General features: G+C 50.9%; 1 protein-coding gene across 4 annotated transcripts in view; it reads left to right on the top strand.

Annotated features, from left to right (window-relative positions):
• The window catches only part of USP7 (ubiquitin specific peptidase 7), a 2,259,762-nt gene that overhangs the window by 388,630 nt on the left and 1,848,071 nt on the right, over nucleotides 1–23,061 (top strand). For all 4 annotated transcript variants that reach the window (XM_069647850.1, XM_069647849.1, XM_069647847.1 and 1 more), the window contains exon 5: nucleotides 13,724–13,812. In XM_069647850.1, coding sequence (XP_069503951.1) covers nucleotides 13,724–13,812 — 89 coding nt within the window. The remainder of the gene's footprint in view (nucleotides 1–13,723; nucleotides 13,813–23,061) is intronic.

Below are 23,061 nucleotides of genomic sequence, written 5' to 3'. Positions count from 1 at the left end.
GGTGGTGTCGGCGGCAGCAGCGAGGAAGGCGAAGGCCCAGAACAAGTGCACGACTCCGCCTGAAAACGAAGCGAGATGCCAGGATGCCTTTGGCAAAAAAGTGCTATCCGTGGGAGCAACCACAGTAAAGGCCGCAAACTCTCTGGCGATTGTAGCCAGATACGACAGGGAGATGTGGCACAGGCTAGCTCCGTTGCTTGATCATCTTCCGGAAGAGCATAGGAAGGCAGCGATGTTACTTGTCCGAGAGGGTGAGGAAGCCTCAAATCACGCAATAAACATTGCGGTGGACCTCGCTGAATCAGGCTTCAAGCAAGTCAATAATGGGGTCGTATTACGACGACAGTCATGGCTTAAGTGTACCTACTTCAGGCCAAAGGTACAATACAAAGTTTTAGATATGCCCTTTGAGGGAGACCTTCTTTTCGGTGAGAAGGTGGACGAAGCCCTAAAGGGAATGAAAGAGGACACGACACGTTCATTGGGTGCCCTCCAGAGTGGCCGAAGCTACAAGTCTTTTCGTCCCTTTAGAGGGGCTTCAGGTAATTCCAGATTCTCTGCGTCTGGAGACAGATCCTTTGGCAGATCGGCTTACCCCTCCCAGGGATACAGACGTGCTTCCCAAACAGCAAACCGACGCCGTAACTTCCAGACGTCCAGGAAAAGACCATCATATCCGTCGTCGAGAGACCAGCAAAATAAAGATCAGCAGTGACATACAACACACCGTTCTGGGGGAAGAGTGTCAGCATATGTCGACGAATGGGAACGAATAACGACGGGTGCTGGACACTATAAGAAACGGACACTCTCTACAATTCAAACACAGCCCTCCGCACATTCCACCTGCGTTCACCGCTCATTCCCATCTGAGGATACTGCAACAAGAGGGAACACTCATGTTAGCAAAGGGGCGTGATAGAATTAGTTCCACCATCACAGAGAGGTCGAGTCTACTCAAGATACTTCGTCGTAAAAAAGCCGAACGGCAAATGGCGTCCCATTTTAGACTTCCGCGATCTCAACGAGTCTTTAAAGAGCCTAAAATTCAAGATGCTCACTCTGCAGGAAGTGATCCGTGCCGTTCAAGAGGGGGATTTTCTAGCGTCCCTGGATTTACAGGACGCGTACTTCCATATTCCAATGTGTCGGAAACACAGGAAATTCCTAAGATTTGTAATAGGGCGGACTCACTACCAGTTCACGGTTCTTCCCTTTGGGCTCAATACCTCCCCCAGAACGTTCACGAAATGCCTGGCTCCAGTAGCTGCCTGGCTAAGGAAGCAAGGCCACCATGTAAACCCATACCTCAACGACTGGCTGCTAAGGGGATCCTCCCCAGCGTCGACCAACACAAGTTTACAAGCCACCATGCAGCTTCTACAACAGCTGGGATTCGCCATAAACTTTGAAAAATCCTCTCTGCGGCCATCGAACGCTGGTATTCCTGGGGACACAGTTCGAGACCAGTTAGGTCTAGTGAAACCTTCTCTCGACAGAACCTCAAGACTCAATCAGCAAGCGAGCCGACTACGGCGAAACACCAGGCTCTCAGTGAGAAAATACGTTTCGGTCCTAGGGGCCATGGCATCCTGCATCCATCTGGTGGAAAACTGTCGCCTATTCATGAGGCCAGTCCAGTACAGGAATTCCTCGCGGACAGCTGGACGCAGGCTCAAGGATCGTGCTCAGACAAGATAACCATCGACGACGACAATCTGCTTCGGACCCTTCAGTGGTGGCAGTTTCCACAATCTGAACAACGGTGTACCCCTACAGGAACCAGAGTTTCAGCGAACCATAGTCACGGATGCGTCCCTAACCGGATGGGGCGCTCACATGGGTGCTCTCCAAACGCAAGGTCGCTGGTCTCCAACGGAGTCACTCCTGCACATAAACGTGTTAGAGCTCAGAGCAGTACAATGGGCCTTCAAGGCATTCCTACCACACATCAAGGGTTCGCGAGTACGAGTACTGACCGACAATACAACGGCCATGTTTCCTCTGAGGAAACGAGGAGGGACGCGATCAAGAACTCTTTCCATAGAAGCCCCGAAAACATGGCATTGGACATTAAAGCACGAAATTTCCATTGTGGCTCACCACCTCCCAGGAGTGAGGAACTCCCAAGCAGACTCCCTCAGCAGAAGCATGGCCCAGATACACGAGTGGGAAATGGACACAGTTCACCTGACGAAAGTGTTTGAGAAATGGGGTCACCCCCCTCTGGACGCCTTCGCGACCAAAGACAACAAGAAATGCGAGCAATTCGCAAGCAGATGGCCTCAAGAGGGTTCCATGGGGGAGGCATTCTCCTTCCCATGGACGGACTGTTCCTTTATGCTTTCCCCCGTACCCCCTCATACGGAGGACAATACAGTGGATACGCAGATACAATTGCCGGGTAATTCTAGTGGCACCATACCGGCCAAGACAACCGTGGTTCTCCGACCTGCTTCACCTGTCGCTGGAACATCCCATAGCGTACTACTACTATCCCGGGACAAAGGCTTACTTTTCGGAGTTCGGTGCTTTAGACATTTCGGAGGATTGTCAAAAAATTCTGCAGGCGGCTGGAGCCCCTTCTGCAAACAAATCTTACTCCTATAAGTGGCGGAGGTTCTGTGAATGGTGTAGAGGACAACATGGCCTACAACCGTTGTTGGTGACGCCGGAACAAGTTCTACCTTACCTGCTCCTCTTGGCGGAGAGGGGGTTATCCTTCACATCGATAAAGGTGCACCTGGCGGCCATCTCAAGGTTCACGAGGGAGAGGCAGTCGTCTCCTCTATTTAGCGACAGACTTGTGAAACACTTCATGAGGGGTTTATTTCGAGTTTTTTCCCCCTGTAAAACGTTTCCCCCCAACTTGGAGTCTCAACACAGTGTTGGCAGGCTTAATGAAACCGCCTTTTGAGCCTATGGCCACGTCCGACATAAAATTCATTTCGTGGAAGTTGGCATTCTTTTTTTTTATAACTGTTTGAGTTTTAAAGCATAAAAACATAACAAGAAACATGAATCATCGGCATACAACAAATGAGAAAGGCATAGCATAGCAGCAACAAAGACAATATCAAAGACAAGAGGGGCACCGCAGGGGCCAAGGACAGTTGCAGGTCAAGGCAGGCAGATAAAGTTAATCAAGATGTTGAGCTGTATCGACCGGCGGGGCTTACTGCGCATCGAGCCAATTGCCCCATATTTTCCTGAATTTGCGGGGGCAACCCCGTGCATTGTAGATCCGGCATTCCGAAGCCGCACACCTGTCCAGGTCATTCCTCCATCGGTTCAGGCACAGTGGGTCAGCGGAACCCCATTTAGCCGCGATAAGTCTCTTGCCAGCCCCAAACGCTATTGACAGGAACATTTTCCCCTGTTTTGTCAGGTCTACTTCCCCCCCAGATGCCCAGGAGTACCATTTTGGGGTCCCTAGGGATTGGTGTTCCCATGGCGGCCGAGATCATATTAATACAGTCCCCCCAGAAGAGCTGTAACACTGGGCATTCCCATATCATATGGTAGAAGGTGGCGGACTCAGTTTTGCATCTGATACATGTCCCATCATCTAGTCCCCCCCCATCTGGCCATCGCAGCCCGTGAGTGATACGAGCGGTGGAGAATTCTCAATTGTATTAGTCTGTGTTTTTCTATCCCAATTTCCCTGGGGGACATCAACGCATCTACCCAGTCCTCCGGCTCCAGTTGACCCACATCCCTTTCCCACTTCGCCTTGAGCCCATCAAGCTGCGTAGTCCCAAAAGAATTGAGGGCCTGGTAGAGAGTGGAGGTGACCTTTGAAGGGATGCCTGGGGGGAGGTTATTGGTCTCAATGGGAGAGCATGGGGGTATGTCTGTCGTGTCTGGTAATTGGGTGTGGATGGCGTGGGCCAGCTGCGCATGTCGAAACAGGTCCATGGGCGTCAGACCAAACTGCACTTGCATAGTCTCGAAGTCTAGGAGGCGCCCCCACCTGTATTACATGTGCCAGTGTGTGTATCCCTTTTGCGTGCCAGTGAGCGAAAGCACCCATTTTCACTACTTCTGGGAGGAGTGCGTTGTGCCATATAGGTTGGGACAGTGTTGGGATTCCCTTCCAGCCGACCAGTTCGTGTGCCTCTCGCCAAGCTCGGTGGACGTGGTGAATCGTCTTGGGAAGCCTCGGGAGACGGTTGTGGGTGGCATACAATGTCTGGAGTGGGGATAGCGGGGCCATAGTCTCCAGCTCGATACGGATGTGCGGTAGTGTGGGGTCTGCATGCATCCAATCGTTTACCACACCGATCTGTGTTGCAAGGTAATATGTACGTATGCAGGGCAAGCCGATACCCCCCTCCCAGACCGATCTTTGGAGAGTATCAAGGGCAATTCTGGATTGCTTCCCTCCCTATAATAGTGTGCGGAGATTCCTATCGATAAGTGCAAAGATTTCCTTGGAGATGGTGAATGGGGCGTTCTGGAGGACGTGGAGGAGTCTGGGGAGGGTCACCATCTTAAATAGTGCGGCTCTACCCAACAGCGACAGGGGGAGTGATTGCCAGTGGGAAGCGTCTCTGTTGAACCGCTCAAGCACAGGTTGTAGGTTCAGTTGGGGGAACCTTTCAAGTGTCGGGTCGAGTCGTATGCCTAAATATGTAAATTCCCTGATAGAGATGTGGTATGGGCAGGACTCGGGGATCGGGGAATCACCACCTTGGACTGGGAAATAAATAGTTTTGGTTTCATTCACTTTCAGACCCGTAAAGTTCTGATATTCCCTAAGGATGTGGGAAACAATAGGGCATGAGATGCATGGGTTACTAAGATAGACGAGGAGGTTGTTCGCATATAGCGAAAGGCGGTCTTCACCCCCCCCCCCGGCCAGGCGAACCCGGTCCAGTTGGTGTTAGCTCTGAGCTCAATAGCAAGTGGTTCGATAGCCAGGAGGAAGAGAAGCGGAGACAGCGGGCACCTCTGTCTTGTACCCCTACCCAGGCGGAATGATTTAGAGGATCTGCCGTTTACCCTTACCGTGGCCTCCGGGAATGCATAGAGCAGCCTGACCCATGATATGAATGTGTGTCCCAGGTTCATCCGGTCCATGATCGCCCACAGAGCGTCCCACCCCACCGAGTCAAATGCCTTTTCAAAGTCCACCGCCAGGAGGGCTAGTGGGACCGGTATCTCTTTGGCTCTGCACAGCGCCAGTTGGACCCTGCGTAGGTTCATACGAGTGGACTTGTTGGACATAAATCCACACTGGTCCGGATGAATAAGGGTCTCTATTACTTTCAGGAGCCTGTTGGCGAGTGCTCTGGCGAGGACCTTGGCTTCTCCATTAATTAATGAGATGAGGCGATAGGAGGCACATTCCTCCGGATTCCCGGTTTCCCAGGTTTATGTATAACGATGATGCATGCCTTCCTGAGGTCCGGGGGGAGCGCCCTGAGTTCTTTGCTACGTAGGAACATGCGGTGCATATGGGTCGATAGCCCACCTCCGAGGTATTTCCATGTTTCTGTGGGGAAGCCGTTGGGGCCCGGGGTTTTCCCGGGTTGGAGCTGTGTTAGCGCCTCTTGCACCTCGGTCTCTGTGAGTTCTGCGTTCAGGAGTTCCGACTGGCGTCGTGAGAGTTTCGGGATCTCGATCCGGTCGAGGTAATGGGGAGGGTGCGGCCGGCGAGCTCTCGGCGGGTGGGGTATAGAGCTTCTCATAGTAGGCGGCAAATGCTTCGACAATGTCAGGGTCGTCCGTGAGTAGTGTGCCATCCGGTGACTTGATGGCGCGCACATGTCCCCTGTTTTGTTGCCGCCTCTCCAGCCAGGCCAGTGTCTTATTTGCTTTGTCGCCCCGTTCATAAATTTGACTCCGGACTAGCTTGTGGGCAGTTCGTGCTGTGTCCAGAGCTAGGTTACTGAGGGCATCTTGTGCCGTGGTCAGGGCATCCTTCGTCTCTCGGTCGTTGCGCTCCAGGGTCTGTCTTTCACACTCCAGGACATATGCCTCTGCCTCTCTGATCTTCTGGGCTGGTCTTCTTTGGTGGGCAGAAACCGCCGAGAGAGCTTCTCCCCGAAGAACTGTCTTATATGCCTCCCAAAATCACGATCGGGCAATCCACTCAGCCCTCATTGAGGTCAAAAAACTGTTGTCTTTTTTTCCAGTTCCTCCGCTATCTCGGGGAGCCGCAGATGGTATGTGTTCAGACGCCAGTTGCGATCCGGACCTGGGCAGGCGCTCTTTAGGGTTAAGAGGAGTGGAGAGTGGTCTGAAACGCCCCTTGCGAGGAACTCAGCCGCCAGGAGTCTGTGGTTTATGCTACTGGGAATGAAGGCATAATCGATCCTGGAGAACGATTTGTGCGCGCCAGAGAAGAATGAAAAACCGGCCTCGTCGACATGGAGTGAACGCCATGTCACCGTCATTCCCAGGGCTTTGGCGATCAAGGCGAGTGGCGTAGAGGCTGGGCGGCCTCCGGATCTCCTATGAGATCTATCGAGATCAGTGTCCATGACCTTGTTAAAGTCCCCTCCTATCACCCACAGATCGGCCTCTTCCTCCAGGAGGACATGCCGCAGTTCAGACAGTAGTTCCTTCGTGAGCGTGGGGGGGGGCATAAATTGCTGCGAGGCCCCATTTTTCGCCCCAGACATCGGCGAGCAGCAACACAACGGCCCCGGTGGTCAGCTCTGACCTTCCTAACCTGTAGGGGGACGCGTTTGTGAACGAGGATCATCGTGCCCCTGGCGTCTTTCGTGAATCCGGCCTGGTAGGTGTGTGGGTAGTTGGACCTTTTGAAAAAATTGGAGTTCGTACCGATCAGGTGTGTTTCGTTTAAAAGAGCTATGTCCGGCGAGTAGCGATTAAGATATTGGAGCACCAGCCTTCGCTTTATGCAGGAGCCCAGTCCATTAACATTCCAGGACAGTAAGGAAATCTTGTTGGAGGTCATCTTATCTGCGTGGGTGCCGTGGCTCGTCTGGACGGATCAATGGCAGGTGCATAGTGTTCAAGGGAGCGCAGGGGTGCTTCCGCAGAGGAGACGCCAGTGGGTCGCTCCATGACGACCCGCCAGTCACTTGGAGAGCAGTAGTGTTATTAGCCGTTTGGCCCGGAGGCGGTGCGCACCCCCCTCGCCAGTGCCTGTCGGTGTCATGCCTTCTCGATCCATAATTCGGATTCCTTATATGCCTAAAACGCCCCCACCCCTGTACTCCACCCCCCCCCCCCCCACCCCACTGGGAGCACCTGTCGCCCAAACATCTAACTGATAACTTATTGAACTTCCTCGGGGTCGCCCGGACTGCGATAGCGCTTGCAACGCACTAGGTGTGGCAGCCGCTAAGTGAGCGTTCCCATATTAATGTGTTGCAGAATCGTCCCCACATTGCGTAGAGTTTATCCCTTCTCTGTAGGGTTTCCAGCCGTGCCGTCACCTGCATTAGTCGGGGATCGAGGGGGCGAGGGCCGCTCGGGCCGGGGTTTTTGTATGGGCGGGCCCAGTCGTGTGCGCCCCGCTCCAGGGCCCGAGAGGATTTGAGTTTCAAGCCAGTCCCATGCCTGCCTGGGGTTGTGGAAGAGGTAGGTGGTGCCCTCGTAGTAGACTTTGAGTAGTGCCGGGAAGAACAGGGCGTATTTGACTGATAATGACTGGAGTTTCTTCTTAACCGAGTCGAATGACTGGCAGGCCTTTTGAACTTCCTTGGTGTAATCGGGATAGAATCCAACCTTATATCCATTGTAGGTGATCGGGCCGGAGGCCCTGGCCATTTGCAGGATTGTATCGCGGTCCCGGTAATTGAGCAGCCTTGCGATCATATTTCTGGGTGGGGCTCCAGGGGTAGGTGGGCCAGTGGGCACCCTGTGTGCTCTTTCTATGGAGAAAAATTTGGATAGCTTTTTAGGAGCAAAGACGTGGGTCAGCCAGTCCTCCAGGAACAGTTCGGCACAGGGGCCCTCCTCTTTCTCCGGTATTCCGAGGATCCTCAGGTTATTGCGCCGCGCTCTCCCCTCATTGTCCTCAGCGCGGTATTCCAGTTGGGAGACTTTCTGAGCAATTGCGGCGAGGTGTTCCAGGCAATGGACGGTGTCTTCTGTGACACCCTTTGTTCCGCCTCGCCCACCCTGGCGGAGAGGTTGCGTAGATCCTGCCGAAGTTGGCATTCTTGATTGCTATCACATCAGCTAGGAGAATCTCGGAACTGAAAGGACTGGTCGTAGACCCGCCATACCTAAGATTCTTTAAGGACAAAGTGGTCCTGGCAACTAATCCTACGTTCGTCCCTAAAGGTCCGACAGTGTATCACAAACACTCGTCCATTGTTCTCCCTTCTTTCTTCGCCACACCATCATCGACAGCAGAAAAAGCTCTTCATACCCTGGACGTTAAGAGGGCTCTGAAATTTTACCTACATCGCACACAGGAACTCGGGTCTACTCGACAACTGTTCATCGCATATGGTCCGTCGACGAGAGGAAAAGCAATCTCTAAACAGGGATTGGCTCGATGGGTCTCATCGACGATTGCGTTTTGTCACTCCAAGGCCGGAAGGCCACTACAAGCATCCTAGAGCCCATTCTACAAGATCAATGTCCTCCTCAGCAGCTTTATGGGCAGGAATTCCGCTGACGGACATATGCCAAGCTGCGGCATGGTCGGTGCCCCACACTTTTACCCGCCACTACTGCCTTGCCAGGCAGCATGCGGACGAGGTGCAGATGGGAAGAGCTGTCCTGCGCCATCTGTTTCAGTAAGGTAAGCGCCACGCTGTGGAGAATGTTTTCTACCTTTTTGATGACAGTATACTTTCTGTGGGTAAGGTTATGAGTTAACTTATTCCTACTGTACATATGCATTGTGTAGTATGGGGAGGCTATATTACATTACATTCTCACCGCCGTCTCAAGTGTTACTGCTATACAATCTATTCTAAGCATTTGAATCCATGAAAGATCCAATGCTGGAGAAGGGAATAGTTTCTTACCTGTAACTCCATTTCTCCAGCATTGGTATCTTTCATGGATTCACATGCGCCTGCCAACTTCCCCGGAATGCATGTATTTGATTGATAAGTTTAACCCTTCCTACTTTGGAGGGGCCGAAATCTGAAGGGGAGCCGCGGGGGCGGGCCTCTTATACTGGGACGGCCTACGGAGCATGCATAGGCGAGTCCTAAAAGGACGTAGATAGGACACAAAAGTGTCGGAAGTTTTCCTATAGGAAAAGGCTGTATATGTGTACCGAGGGGTCCCAGTCTGAAGACGGGGAATATTCTAAGCATGTGAATCCATGAAAGATACCAATGCTGGAGAAATGGAGTTACAGGTAAGAAACTATTCCCTTACGCTCCTCCCCTCGCCCCAACCCCCCCACTCCTGCTCAAAAAGAGTGTGCACAAGATGCACCAGGAGCCAGTCACCATGATATTGGTGTCCCCCATTAGCGCTCTCTATACTAGATCCCTTTGTAACAGTTCACAAAGATAAAGTAGTTGTACGCACGCACCCTAGGTTTGCACCGTAATTCATTTAAAAATTCCGTGCCAACCAGTCTATAGAACTACCAACGTTTTTTCAAAAACCATCAAACTTGGGAGAAAAAAGCCTGCACACACTTGATGTGCGCAGAGCGGTCATGTTTTATATGGAAAGAACTAAATCAATGAGAAAAACGAATCCATTCTTTGTCTCGGTGGCGGCAGGAAGAGAAGGAAATAGTTTCTAAATCCACTATATCTAGATGGATTGTCCAATGCATCACTCTGTTTCTCTTGCTAAGAGAGAACTGCCCTTCAAGCCTAGAGCGCATTCTACTCGAGGCACTGGGGCTTCCATAGCATTCATTGCAAATGTTCCCTTAGTCCATTTGCAAAGCGGCAACCTGGAGTTCTGTACACACCTTTACAAAACACTATTGCCTAGACACACATTCTAGGTCTGATTCACAGGATGGACAAGAAGTACCAAGACATCTTTTCACTACTGTTCCTTCTCACAACCCACCTCCAACTGCTCGCTAGTCTATGCACAGCATGTGATTCTAAGCAGATTAACAAGCATCAGAAGACATGCATTACTTACCGTAAAAGCATTTCTGAGGATTGTATCTGCTTAGATTCACATGCGTCCACCCTTCCTTCCCTGCTCGGATGGAAGGAACATAGAAGTCTTATTACTTTCTCTCTTCTCTACTCACGATTGTCATAAGGCTCCCTCACAGCATTAAAAATACAATCTGAGGGACCTCGACGTGTGAGGGATTTTGGGTACACGACTCTTCATGTAGGGATGGTGTTTCAGGCACGCCCATGTCGACGTCTGCTTTCGATTCTCGAAAGACAAGATGCAGTAGTCTGCGGTTACCACTGGTTGTCGGACTATATGCACAGCATGTGAATCTAAGCAGATAAAATCATAAAATGCTTTTCTGGTAAGTTATGCATGTCATATCCCTAAAACTGACAACTTTATCTCCTATGATGCTGACGTGTACAAGAAATTAGCACTCAAAGACTATTGGAGGGATCAAGAGCAATTGCTCAAATTTTCTGAGGACTCCTTTCGATATAATTACTTATAGGAACGGGTTAACCACACATGGGCACTCCATACATAATGTACAATGGCAATTTGTAGTTGGAGCCCTTCATTGGAATGTTTTGGAACCTGTACCAGAAACATCTGATGGGTGCGAAGGAAATTAATCCCACTTCTGAATCCAAAACGGTGGCCACTACAGGAACAATATATTGCCTACTGAATGTGTGCATAAGTTGCAGGGCTACTCATGCAACTTAATGGAGTACAATAGTAATAGAGGGTATATTGGAGATTATATGCAGAATTAAACAGTCCAGGGCCGGATTACATCGCCAAAGCCGTCATTCAAAAAAAGAAATGGTATAATTTTTTTTTCTGGATCACCCTGTTGCAGAAGGTTTTCGTTAACGTGGACGAAAAAGGCTGCATACCGGCAAGCTGGAAAAAAAATCCATCTTAAACCTGGTCCATAAGAAGGTGAACGCAATAGAATCAGTAGATTATAGGCTGCTAGCCGTGATTGATTTATCTTGAAAGATTTATTTGCAATCTATTAACAAAATTGAACACCTGGACCATAGACAACCACCTAATAGCAAACTGACTGGATTCGGTAAAGGTGTGGGCACGTTGCCCAAGATCTGGTCATAATGGTGTCTCATTCGATCAACTCTAGCCACTGTGGATGCAAGGTTATATCAGTTTCAATGATTACATGGGCACATTTGCGTTTGATTTGCGCTAGACTCTGGTGGAAATTGGAAAAGTGGTGAGATGATCCTGATTTACTTCAATAACAAATACATCGAGACACTTCCGTCACCATCAGATGTAACTATAGGTCTCTTATCCCAGTCCTCTAAAGAGCATGTTAAATTGAATTGGGGGAAAAACCTGTGTTTATTGATCCTAGAAAGAAGTGTGCCATGAACGTTGCTTGGAAAATAAATGTGCCAATAGAAGTTAATTCTTGGGTATCTTGGTGTCCCCCTTTATAATAACCCTAGTAAGGCCTATTTGGAAAACAAGGTATCGAATTCCCTTTCTACATTCAGAGCAATAAAGAGCTATATAGCTTCCAAGGGATGCTTCTCCATGCAATTGAATGCATTTTGAAGATTTATAAGACTAGTTTAATCTCAGCATACTTTATGGAATTAAAAGCTTCCTTGAGAAACAAGTTTGACTAAATCAAATAAATATCAAACTGTGGTGCCCTGTACTTGTTCTTCGTGTGCCTGTCCCTGTGGAAGCAATTTGCATTGAGTTAGGACTCACTCACTTGCATACTTAGTGGAAGATTGCTCGTAGTAACTTATGTCAAAACTCTATATGAGCCAAACAATGACCTGTCCCTACTCAGTTTATTTTCAAATGTTATGGTGCATTTGTATAGCGCCTTGTATATCATTGGTAAGATTTCAAATCACTGTGGGTTGAAGACCCTTGGGGGAACGTAGTCCAAGTCGGTGGAGAAGGTAGGGTAGCCTATAGTACTTGGGTGCATTTGTTATGATAAAAAAAAATCAATAACTACAAAGATATTTAGTGAGTGTGTTAGAAATTTCATGCAGACATGGGTTCTTTTCCAGCAACTACTAATCAAGGTGCTTTTATAAAGGAAGGAAATCTAAAGCCCCTGGAATGGGGTGTCATTTCTCACTTGGAAATCCTATCTACTAAAAAATAAAAGTAGAGTATGTATTGCAGGTCTTCTTTTAGCGTACATCTTTTTGTTACATCACTAAAGTTAATGACTCACAACTCAGATTTCATTGTGCCTGCAATGTGCTTCCCATTTTTTTCCACAGTGGTGCTTGGTAAAACATTCAGCAGAAATTAAAAATCTGGTGCCTTTGTCAGACAGAACTTGAAACCTCATGACTTGTTATAACTCTTTGCCCAAAATTATGATAACATTACATGTTAGTTTAAAAACCAACTTCTATAACCTATCACATTTGCATGCTGATGAATTGTGGGCACAAGTATTTTCTGCCAAGGCATTGGTTGGTACTGCAGCAGCTTATCGTATATGGATTGAAGCTGAGGAGCTACTCTCGTCGCATATCTAAGTAGTATAGATTTGTCTTGAGTTTAATTTATCTTTTAATGTCTTTTCTTTTGAATTAAATTCATGGAATTCCCATTTGTGGGTGTCTTGGTCTTTGTGAGCAGTTGATGTTCAGAGAAGTGATTAAAGTAGGTGTACTTTAGATATTTCGGTTAACATTTCTCAAATATAGCAATAGTGTCTGAAGCATGAAGTCTCAAAGTCTATCCATGTCTGCGAGGATATGATAAATGATGAGGAAAGTGAGGAGGGGGGCGATGGGTACAGAGTTCAGTAGCAAGTTCTCAAAATGAGTGGACTGGTTCTGGTAAAGAAGGAATTTGGGAAGAAATATTAGTCTGATTTATCATAAGACTAACCTTTCAGCATTTTTCCGGCCATGCAGAGGGACAAAGTAGCAGGGCAGGCTATGGTGGGCAGAAAGCCCTGTTGTGAGGTTTCCACCAGGCCTGACAGCCACAAATGATACCGGTGGATTTGGAGAAATTAGTTCTTGTTTCGTAGGAATCTGCATGCAAGAGTCAGTGGTGGTGTTACAGCAGGTTTTCGAGGTGCCTAGTGCAATGTGAGGGAGGGTATTAGTTTGGATCGAGAGGTGCAGTTGGGATGCCGGTTTGCCCGAAGGTATTCAGATTGGAAGGAGAAGTGGTATCCCCAACAGCACAGGTTCGATTACCGGGTCTGCAAGTGTTAATCGGGAGTCTTTGTAAAAGGCAGAGGCTGATCAAAGAAGTCACACAGGAGCTTCTGGTGGCTAAAATGCAATGATCAACACAAGCGTGGAATTATTTAAAGCAATTTCAGTACGTAGTTCAATGATAAAGGTGGTCTGGGGTATTTGAGTGCATTAAGGGTCTCATTACAATTTGCCTTTGGTAGCTCTCGTTTTTCTTTCCGTGTTGGGACATAGCTGAGGATTAACTAAGATAGTGAGCATGTTGATGCTCCATTGTAGTCTTATAGAAAACTATCGTTTTTCTACGCCTGATAAAATAACTTGCTGTTCATGTCCTAAAAGCAATTTAATAAGATGAATCTATGCATTCTTAAATTTACGTAAACAGTGGTCATCTTATTTTACATGTACCTATCTGAATGTTGTATTCACATTTGTAACTCCTTGTAATTTTTTAGGAAGTTACTGATCCAGAGAAAGGATTCATTGAAGATGACAAGGTCACCTTTGAAGTCTACGTGCAAGCTGATGCACCACATGGGGTTGCGTAAGTGTTAATAGCTACTAGACTATTTGTATGTACCTTTTTAAATTGAGACAATCCAAAAAAAGGAGGAAATGGTGTTCAATAAACTTCATTTCGAGATGAAGTTTCAATTTACCAAAACAAACAGAAAAGATTCAGAGGAAAGAAAGGCAATCACTACATTGCAAACCAATACATTTGTGAATGCCAGAAAAACCTTACCCATTAGGTGACCACAAAAAGTAAACACTCCATATGGGGTGGGGCTGTGCAGAAGGGGAAGGACAACAGTAGGAATGCCCCAACATTAAAGGCTCGTTGCGTAGGTTAGCGGACTACCCAGTGCACTATTAGGATTTCTTTTTTACATTTCTACGGCAGCCCCTAGATGCTATCCTTTACATGTAGGTCATTTCTTCTCCTAAACTGTAACTTCTCTAATCTAGTTAAGAACAATAAAGCCTCAGTCTGCGTCTCGGCCCTCTGTTTTGCCTTCCATTTGTAAAGGCATTGGATATCTTTTGGAAACTCGTTGCCCCGATGAAGCAAACACTACAAAGTAGCCTGCGGTTTCTGAATATGGAATGGAACCATTTCTCGTTTCCAAATCTAGTCTCCTTCACACATATCCCAAACTGTGAGGTTTGGGTAGTCCCAGAGCAAATATCTTATCCAGGCACTTGCTACATTTCCAAAATTGACTATTCATAGTCAGATCTAGGTGACAGATCCATCCTCAAAGCTATTTGCTGCTGAACATGTTTCAAACTTAAAATGTAAATCTGCTTTTCTACTATGCTTCCCAGCTTCCATTTAGCATCCGTGAAGTCTGATTAGTTCTCCAGCATGGGGTCTGGCATGGATTCACATGCTCATGAATATTCCCCGTCGTCAGGCTGGGAATCCTCGGTAAAGAAAAAATCAGTATCAGTTTTGTTTCTGATCTGTCTTTCGTAGTAGTAACCAATCACTGATCTCTGCGTCATACTGACCACAGCCAATAACTGCCCTCTACCTAAGCCCCGCCTCTGGCAGCCATCTTCATATTTTTACCGCACGTTCAAGTGTTGGGATCCTCGTGCTATTGCTCTCAAGCGTTAGTGCTATTTTTTCATGTTTTTTCTCAAATAAATTTCTTTTTCGGTCAAAAGAGCCTCAAGCTCCACCGTTTCTTCATCCGATCAACGGGGACCCGTGTCGGATTAGTCTACGCCCCTCAAGGGTGAAGATTTCGTCGAGCCACGCTTTTGGAGGACTCCAGAAGTTTTTCAGGCCCATCTCGGACATGGCCCAGGAGAAGAGAAGCTCGACGCCCGGAAAGCTGTTCAGGGTCTGCCCTGGATGCCAGCTTCAGAATGTCTTTAAGGAGGACGAACACTCCCTTTGTCTTTACTGCTTACATGAGGACAAGACGCACGTGGAGAAGGACTGTGCTTTTTGCGGCAATATGTCGGAGCGGACCATGAATGACCGCCATCAACGTCTCGCCAACTGGCTGGAAGGGAAGAGCCCGTCAGGCGAGAAGAAGTAGTAGTCCGAGCGGTCTTCTAAGACCTTTGAGGACGCCCCGGCGACGGGGGTCCAACAGAAGGCCAAGCACCGCGAGTCCGCTGGCACCGGGAGCGCCGAACGGTCGGGCTCTACGGGCGCCAGGTAGGGCGCATCCTCCCCTGGCGTCATCAACCACAAGCCAATGCTCTGGCTCGGGTAAGAGGAAGGCCGAGCACCCGGCGAAGCTCCTGGAGAGACCCCGGTCGAGCTCGAAGGCCCGATCGGAGGGGGAGCGAGGCGGTGACCCTCCCCCCAAGGAGAAGGCGGTGAGTGCACCTAAGGTGGTGAAAGTCTTAATCCATCCGGCCAAGGCCTCTATCGAGACAGTCGCGGCGGCCCTGGTTCAGCCTGTGGAGGCTACACCAGTGGTGGCGACCTCGGGGCTCAGTCTCCCTGCCACCGCGGAGGGATTCCTCTTTCATGCCCATCGAAAGGACCCCCATGAAACCTCCGGAGAAGAAAAAGGGGGGGGCAGGAGGTTGTCGTGAATTCGGCCTCAACCTCTGAGGAAGAGCTGATCAAAGTCTTAAGCCACGGCGTTGGCGTGGAAGACCAACCAGTCGGGAGGAACCCCGACGTAGGAGACGACGAGAACGTCTAGGGTGCAGACGGGGCTCCTGACCGCCCGTCAGACTCCACTCAACCAGTGCCGCAAGACAACTCGGCGGCCATTTTGTTGGCTATACAGTCCTTATGCTCGGAAGGACGAGACTGCCGTTACCACCAGCGGAGGAACCGCTCCCGACGGGGGACCTGGAGCCAGGCCCTTCTGGGAGCCCTCCCCTAAGAGAAGGATGATTCATCCTCCACCTCCTTTTCAGCCATCGCGCCCTGTTCAGCCCTCCTCCCCGTCCACGAACGTGGGGATGATACGGGGACTGACACGGCCGCGACGGGTACAGACGATGAGGTTTACGACGAGGATCTCCCGTCGTCACCTCCCACCCGGGCTTCCCCGCCCGACGAGATTGGATCGTTTCACTCCATGATCGCCAGGGCATCCGAGCTTTTCCAGCTCTGCCTGGAAGAGAAGGAAGGCTTCCTTTATCAACGGCGCAAGGCCAAGAGGAAGACGGTCCTCTCTGTACCTCTACTGGACAATATTTGGGATGAGGGCCTTGCCCTCCTCAAGAACCCATCCCCGACGCCGGCTAGAAGGGATCGGTACGAGAAGAAGTACCGGGTCCCGGACGCGGCCCCCTTGTGCCTTCGGGCACAGCCGACGGCGGACTCGGTCGTCTCCGCGGCGGCCAGGAAGAAAGCGGGGTGGGGGAGCACGGCATCTACGTCGAACTCCCCGCCGGACGGCGAGGGAAAGAAATTGGACACGATGGGACGCAGAGTCATCTCGTCTGCAGCGACGACGATTAAGGCGGCCAACGCCTTGGCTATCGTAGCCCGCTACGACAGGGAGTTGTGGTTCAAACTGGCCCCCCTGCTGGACTTCCTACCAGACAAGAGGGCGGAAGCCCTAGAGATCTTGCAGGAAGGAGAGGTGGTGTCGGACCACGCCATTACGATTGCGACGGACATCGCCAACACTGGATTTTGCCAGTTGGGCAACGGCGTGTGCCTTAGGCGGCGTGGATGGCTCAAGGCTACTGACTTCCGTCAGGACGTGCAGACCAGAGTCTTGGACATGCCGTTCGACGGAAACGACCTGTTTGGGAAAACAGTGGACGATTCCCTACAAGCCATCAAGACTGACACGGAGACGGCCCGTGCTCTTGGTGTTCTCCAGCAACGACGGCCGCCCTTTGGGAGCGGCGGAGGCAAACGGGGTGCCTCCAAAGGTTCCAGCGGCGGATTTTCCACCTACCGTCAAGCGGCCCGTTCATCGTCATAAGAAGCTTTTACCTCATCCGCCTGTGCAGGCTCCGGATGCGCCCGTTGCAGGAGTTCCTGGACGCGCGCTGGATCCAGACAACGCGGCAAAGCCTCATCCAAGTAGGACTGAACCGGCCGTGGGGTCGGGCCCCCACCGAAGCACCCCGGTGGGAGGCCGGCTGGCGAGCTTCGTCAGCGTGTGGGAGTCCATCTCCACCGACCGTTGGGTGCTGGACGCCCTAGCTCAGGGTCACGCGCTCGAGTTTCTAAAGAGGTGCCCGCGCGTCCCCCCTGTGGCCAGGAAAGAACATCACATCCCTCAACTTCTCTTGCAGGTAAAGGCGATGCTCAAGAAGGGCGCCATCGAGCTCGTCCCAAAGAGGCTTCGGGGCTACGGAGTTTACTCAAGATACTTCCTCGTGAAGAAGACGACGGGAGGATGGCGTCCCATCCTGGACCTACGACGACTGAACAAATTCATCAAGGCACAGAAGTTCCGGATGGTCACCCTCCAAAACGTCCTGGGTCAGCTGGAGGAGGGCGATTTCCTGTCGTCGTTGGATTTGGAGGATGCCTACTTCCATATTCCCATCCTAAAGGGACACCGAAAGTTTCTCAGGTTCGTGGTCCAAGGGTGTCACTACCAGTTCAGAGCCCTTCCCTTCGGATTGAGGTCGGCACCCAGGGTGTTCACCAAGTGCCTTGCACCGGTGGCGGCGCAGCTGCGCCGAGAGGGGATCCACGTCTACCCTTACCTGGACGACTGGCTCATCCGAGCGAAGACGAAGGAGCTCGCCGTGGAGCACACGGCAAGGACCGTCCAACTACTCACGGACCTGGGATTCTCCATAAACTACGCCAAGGCCCACCTGGTGCCCGCGCAAGACGCATTGTTTCTGGGAGCAAAGCTCGACAGTGTCGCTTCTGGCCTCTCCGTCGGAGGAAAGGACGAGGGCCATCTTGGGCAAGGTGCAGCGGATGCTGGTCGCGGACGCGGCCAGGGTGGGGTCCATCAAGTCCCTCCTCGGAATGACAGCTTCGAGGAGAGGATCACACTCGACGAGAGCTTCCGACGAGCGATCCGGTGGTGGGGCACCCGCGCGCATCTGACGGCAGGCATGGACTTCCAGACCCCCGGCCACCAGGAGACCGTGACCACGGATGCCTCCCTGGAAGGGTGGGGAGCGCACACCGAAAATCTGCACGCGAGAGGCCTTTGGCTTCCGACGGAGAAGTCCCTCCATATCAACGTCCTGGAGCTCCGTGCAGTGTTTTGGGCCCTCAGGTCCTTTCTCCCGTCCCTCAGGGGCAAGGTGGTGAGGATCTTCACCGACAACACCACCACAATGTTCTACATCAGGAAGCAGGGCGGATCCAGGTCCCCAGCCCTGTCCAAGGAGGCGCAGGATCTGTGGCATTGGGCCGTCGCCCAAGGGATGTTTCTGGTGCCGTTTCACCTGGCAGGGATAAAAAAACACCATCGCCGACTCGCTCAGCAGAGAGCTACGCTCGTGCCACGAGTGGGAACTACGACAGGATCTAGTGGACCGCCTCTTCCGACGGTGGGGCACACCCCAGATCGATCTGTTCGCGACGGCGACGAACTCCAAGTGCCGGAGGTTCGCCAGCAGGTTTCCCCAGCCGAGGAGCATGGGCGATGCTTTCTCGTTCCCCTGGGAGGGCCTGTTTCTATACGCGTTGCCTCCATTGCCGTTGCTGATCCGGCTCATCAACCAGCTCAAGAGGTCACGGTGCAGGATGATCCTCGTCGCACCTGCGTGGCCGAGGCAGATATGGTTCCCGGACCTTCTGGACTTGTCAGCGTACCCGTCAATCAAGCTGCCAGTGGACACGGATCTTCTCGCCAGGGAAGGAGGCGCCATCCTCCATCACGACCCGAAGTCGCTGAACTTGCAGGCCTGGCTCCTGCAGCGTTAGAGTTTGGAGGATACGACATACCGGCCGACTGCAGAGAGGTTCTTGCAAAGGCCAGGGCGTCCTCAACTCTTAAATGCTATGGACACAAATGGAAGAGGTTCTCTGTCTGGTGCCACGCACAGAGGATTAACCCTCTACGGATTACGGCTCCCCAGGTACTGCCGTACCTTCTGACGCTGGCCAGGGCTGGACTGGCGCACGCGTCCATCAAGATTCATCTTGCTGCGATCTCCCGATACACCAGAACCACGGAGCGGACGTCTTTGTGGTCTTATCGTCTGGTGAAAGAGTTCATGAAGGGACTGTTCAGATCGTTCCCGCCGGTGAAGGCTCCGGCCCTGGCGTGGGAGCCCAACGTGGTGCTGACCAAGCTCATGGGACCTCCGTTCGAGCCTCTGCACTCGGCTCCGTTGAAGTTCTTGTCGTGGAAAACAGCGTTTCTTGTGGCCATCACCTCCGCACGAAGAGTGGGAGAGATCCAGGCCCTTTCCTGCAAGCCTCCGTACTTGACTTTTCACGACACGAGGGTAGTGCTCAGGACGCACCCCTCCTTCATGCCCAAGGTACCGTTGGAATTCCACCTCCACGAACCCTTGGTGTTGCCTGTTCTCTTCCCGTCGCCTTCATCGCCGGCCGAAAGGACTTTGCACTCGCTGGATGTGGCTAGAGCGCTGAAGTTTTACGTGGACCGCACAAAGTGTTTTCGGAAGACGTCACAACTTTTTGTGCACTTTGGACCTGTCAATCAGGGGAAGGCTCTCTCAAAGGCTTCCATTTCCAGATGGCTCTCCGGCTGTATCATGTACTGTCATCGGTTGGCAAACCGACCGCTGCCTGGCCGTCCGAGAGCCCATTCCACCAGAGTGATCGCAGCTACCACGGCGTTCCTATCTGGTGTGCCCTTGCTGGACATCTGCAGGTCTGCTACGTGGAGGTCGGCGCACACCTTCACGAGATTCTACTGCATCGACCGGGATTCCAGGGAGGAGTCCAGGGTCGGCCAAGCAGTGCTGCGCAATCTGTTCGCCTAAGGTGAGCCTGGTGAGGAGGTAAGAATTGCTTAAGGTTGTGTTTGATGTAATGCTTAATGTTGAGCCTTTGCCACCTCCCGTGGTTGTGTCTGTGTGTACTGCTATGTATTCTTTATTCATGAGCATGTGAATCCATGCCAGACCCCATGCTGGAGAAGGAACAAGTTACTTACCTGTAACTGTTCTCCAGCATGGGTCTGGCATGGATTCACATGCGAATCCTCCCACCTACCCCTCTGCGGCTCTTCACTTGGTCATACTGCCACTTCACGTGCTACCAAATCTGAAGATGGCTGCCAGAGGCGGGGCTTAGGTAGAGGGCAGTCATTGGCTGTAGTCAGTATGACGCAGAGATCAGTGATTGGTTACTACTATGAAAGACAGATCAGAAACGAAACTGATATTGATTTTTTCTTTACCGAGGATTCCCAGCCTAACGACGGGCAATATTCATGAGCATGTGAATCCATGCCAGACCCATGCTGGAGAACAAAAGTTACAGGTAAGTAACTTGTTCCTTATGCACACCAGGCGTCCTTCCTCATCTTTCAGTCTGTCAATAGGAAATGCTCCATAGCCAAGGAGACTAATCTAGATGTGGGGAGAGGGCATACCTGGTTAAGAATTCAGCACAAGGACCTTGATAAGCTGCCCAACAGTTAAATACTTCCTAGTTTATAATAGACACCAGACCTTACTGTACCTACCCATTTCTTATCAGCCAGCTTGTATTTAAATCTATTAATCACCATCCTATTTTTTTCCCCCACACATACTCTAGATCCTGGCTCCTCTTATTCAGCAGATTTTTGAATTTCTGTTTAAGCAGGGTTGCCCAATATGAAAGCCTAGTCATGAAATGTGTATTGCTTAAAGACTGCCTTGCTGAGCACTACTCCGTAAAGGGTGGTATTTGGTATTTGGACCAGTTTGTCATCTCTCCTTTTGCGACCAACTGCTTGTATGGGGTATGCACGGTCTTCTCAAGCTAGGAAAAAAGCTTCCTTTGCTAACCAATGTCTAGTCTCAATAAATGCTTGATGGTAGTACGAGAGGCTATCAAGTGGACCTTCTTAGAATCACATGCTCTGCATAGGCTGACATCTATTGGAAGCGGCAGTGTATTGCACATGAAATTTTCAAAGTTTAAAAAGGGGCGTGATGTACCCTATACCCATGATCCCTCATGGGTCGAGGTCCCTTGGGTCATTCTTTTCCGCCATTGTGATAAGTAATTACACCGAGTCTGTAGAGTTACTCATCCAAACCTCTTCTGTCGTTTGCACTAATTAGACTGCTGTTTCCCTAGAACATCTCGACTGCTGATCCCGGCTTATGAAACAGACTAACAAGTTACTTAACTTCTGCAGCATGGGGTCTGGCATGGATTCACATGCTCATGAATATTCCCCGTCAGGTTGGCAATCCTCTGTAAAGAAAAAATCAGTTTGTTTCGTTTCTGAACCGTCTATCTACTAGTAACCAATCATTGGTCTCTGGGTCATACTGCCCCCAGCCATTGACTGCCCTCTACCTAAGCCCCTCCTCTGGCAGCCATCTTAAGATTTTTACCACACGTTCAAGTGTTGGAACTGCTCGTGCTATAGCTCTCGAGCTTTTACTGCGTTTTGCGATTGTATTTTTTTTTGAAGAGTTTACCGGTCAGTCGAGCCTCAAGCTCCACCGATTCTACTTCCGATCGGGGACCCGTTTTGGAATTTTCTAGGCCCCTTAAGGGTGAATTTTTGTCAAATTGTTGCTTCTTGGAGGATTCCGGAAGATCTTTGAGGCCTACCCACATGGACGTGGCCCAGGACAAAGCAAACACGACGCCTGGATCCAAGCTGTTGAGCAGCTGCTCTGGATGCAGATTACAGAATGTCTTCAAGGAAGATGAGCACTCTCAGAGCCTCTACTGCCTTCACGAGAAATCGCACGTGGAGAAGGACTGTGCATTTTGTAATAACATGTCCGAACGAACATTGAAGGATCGTCTCGTTCGGCTCACCAACTGGCTGGAGGGTAAGAGCTCAGCAGCAGGTGAGAAGTCCCAGCGGTCTTCTAAGACCTTTGAGGGTGCTCCGGCGACGGGAGCCCAACAAAAGCCAAAGCAACGTGAGTCTGCGGGCACTGGGAGCTCCGATGGTTTGGGCTCCTTGGCTGCCAGGCAGGGCGCAATGTCAGACTCAATCAACCACGAGCCAACGCTCTGGCTCGTTGAAGAGGAAGTGGACAACCCGGGTAACCTTCAGGAGTAGCCCCAGTCGATGCAGACGGCAATAGCCGAGGTGGAGCGAGGCAACAACCCTCCCCCAAGGTGAAGGTCTCAGGTGCGCCCAAAGTCGCGAAGTCCCTGATTCACCCAGCTAAGGCTTCGATCGAAAGAGTCGTGGCAGCCCTGGTGAAGCCTGTGGAGGCTATCCCAGTGGAGACTGCTTCCGGGCCTAGAATTTCCCTGCCACCCCAGAGGGAATCCTCTTTTCAGCCCATCGGTAAGACGCTCGTGAAACCCCAGGTGGAGAAAGAGGGGGGGGGGGGCATGGTAAACATAACGGACACAGATATCACCTCTGAAGATGAGCTGGCTGGCGTCCCAAAGATCCTGGACAAGAAGTTTGAGGAAGTCTGATCCTTCGGGAGGGATCGCAATGAGGCGGACGTAGAAAGCGACAGTGGAGCTGACGAGGAGCCGCGGATCGTGGAGGAGACAGAGAATCCTACTCCCCAGCAGTTGATCCCGTCGCAACTGGTGCCTATGCCACAGGACAACTCGGGAGCAATCTTGATGGCTATTCAGGCCCTGTGTACGAAGATGACAAGGTTGCCCTTAACCCCAGCGGACGATCTAGCGGCGCCTGGACAGTCAGGAATCCCACCGAACAAGCGGAGGCAAATCCATCCTCCCCCTCCTTTCCAGCCCTCA

This window comes from Ambystoma mexicanum, chromosome 2q (assembly GCF_040938575.1).
Source record: "Ambystoma mexicanum isolate Mex_15411 chromosome 2q, UKY_AmexF1_1, whole genome shotgun sequence".
NCBI classification, from domain to species: Eukaryota; Metazoa; Chordata; class Amphibia; order Caudata; family Ambystomatidae; genus Ambystoma; species Ambystoma mexicanum.
The sequence above is the reverse complement of the archived record's forward strand: the minus strand, read 5'-3'. Positions and strand labels throughout refer to the sequence as shown.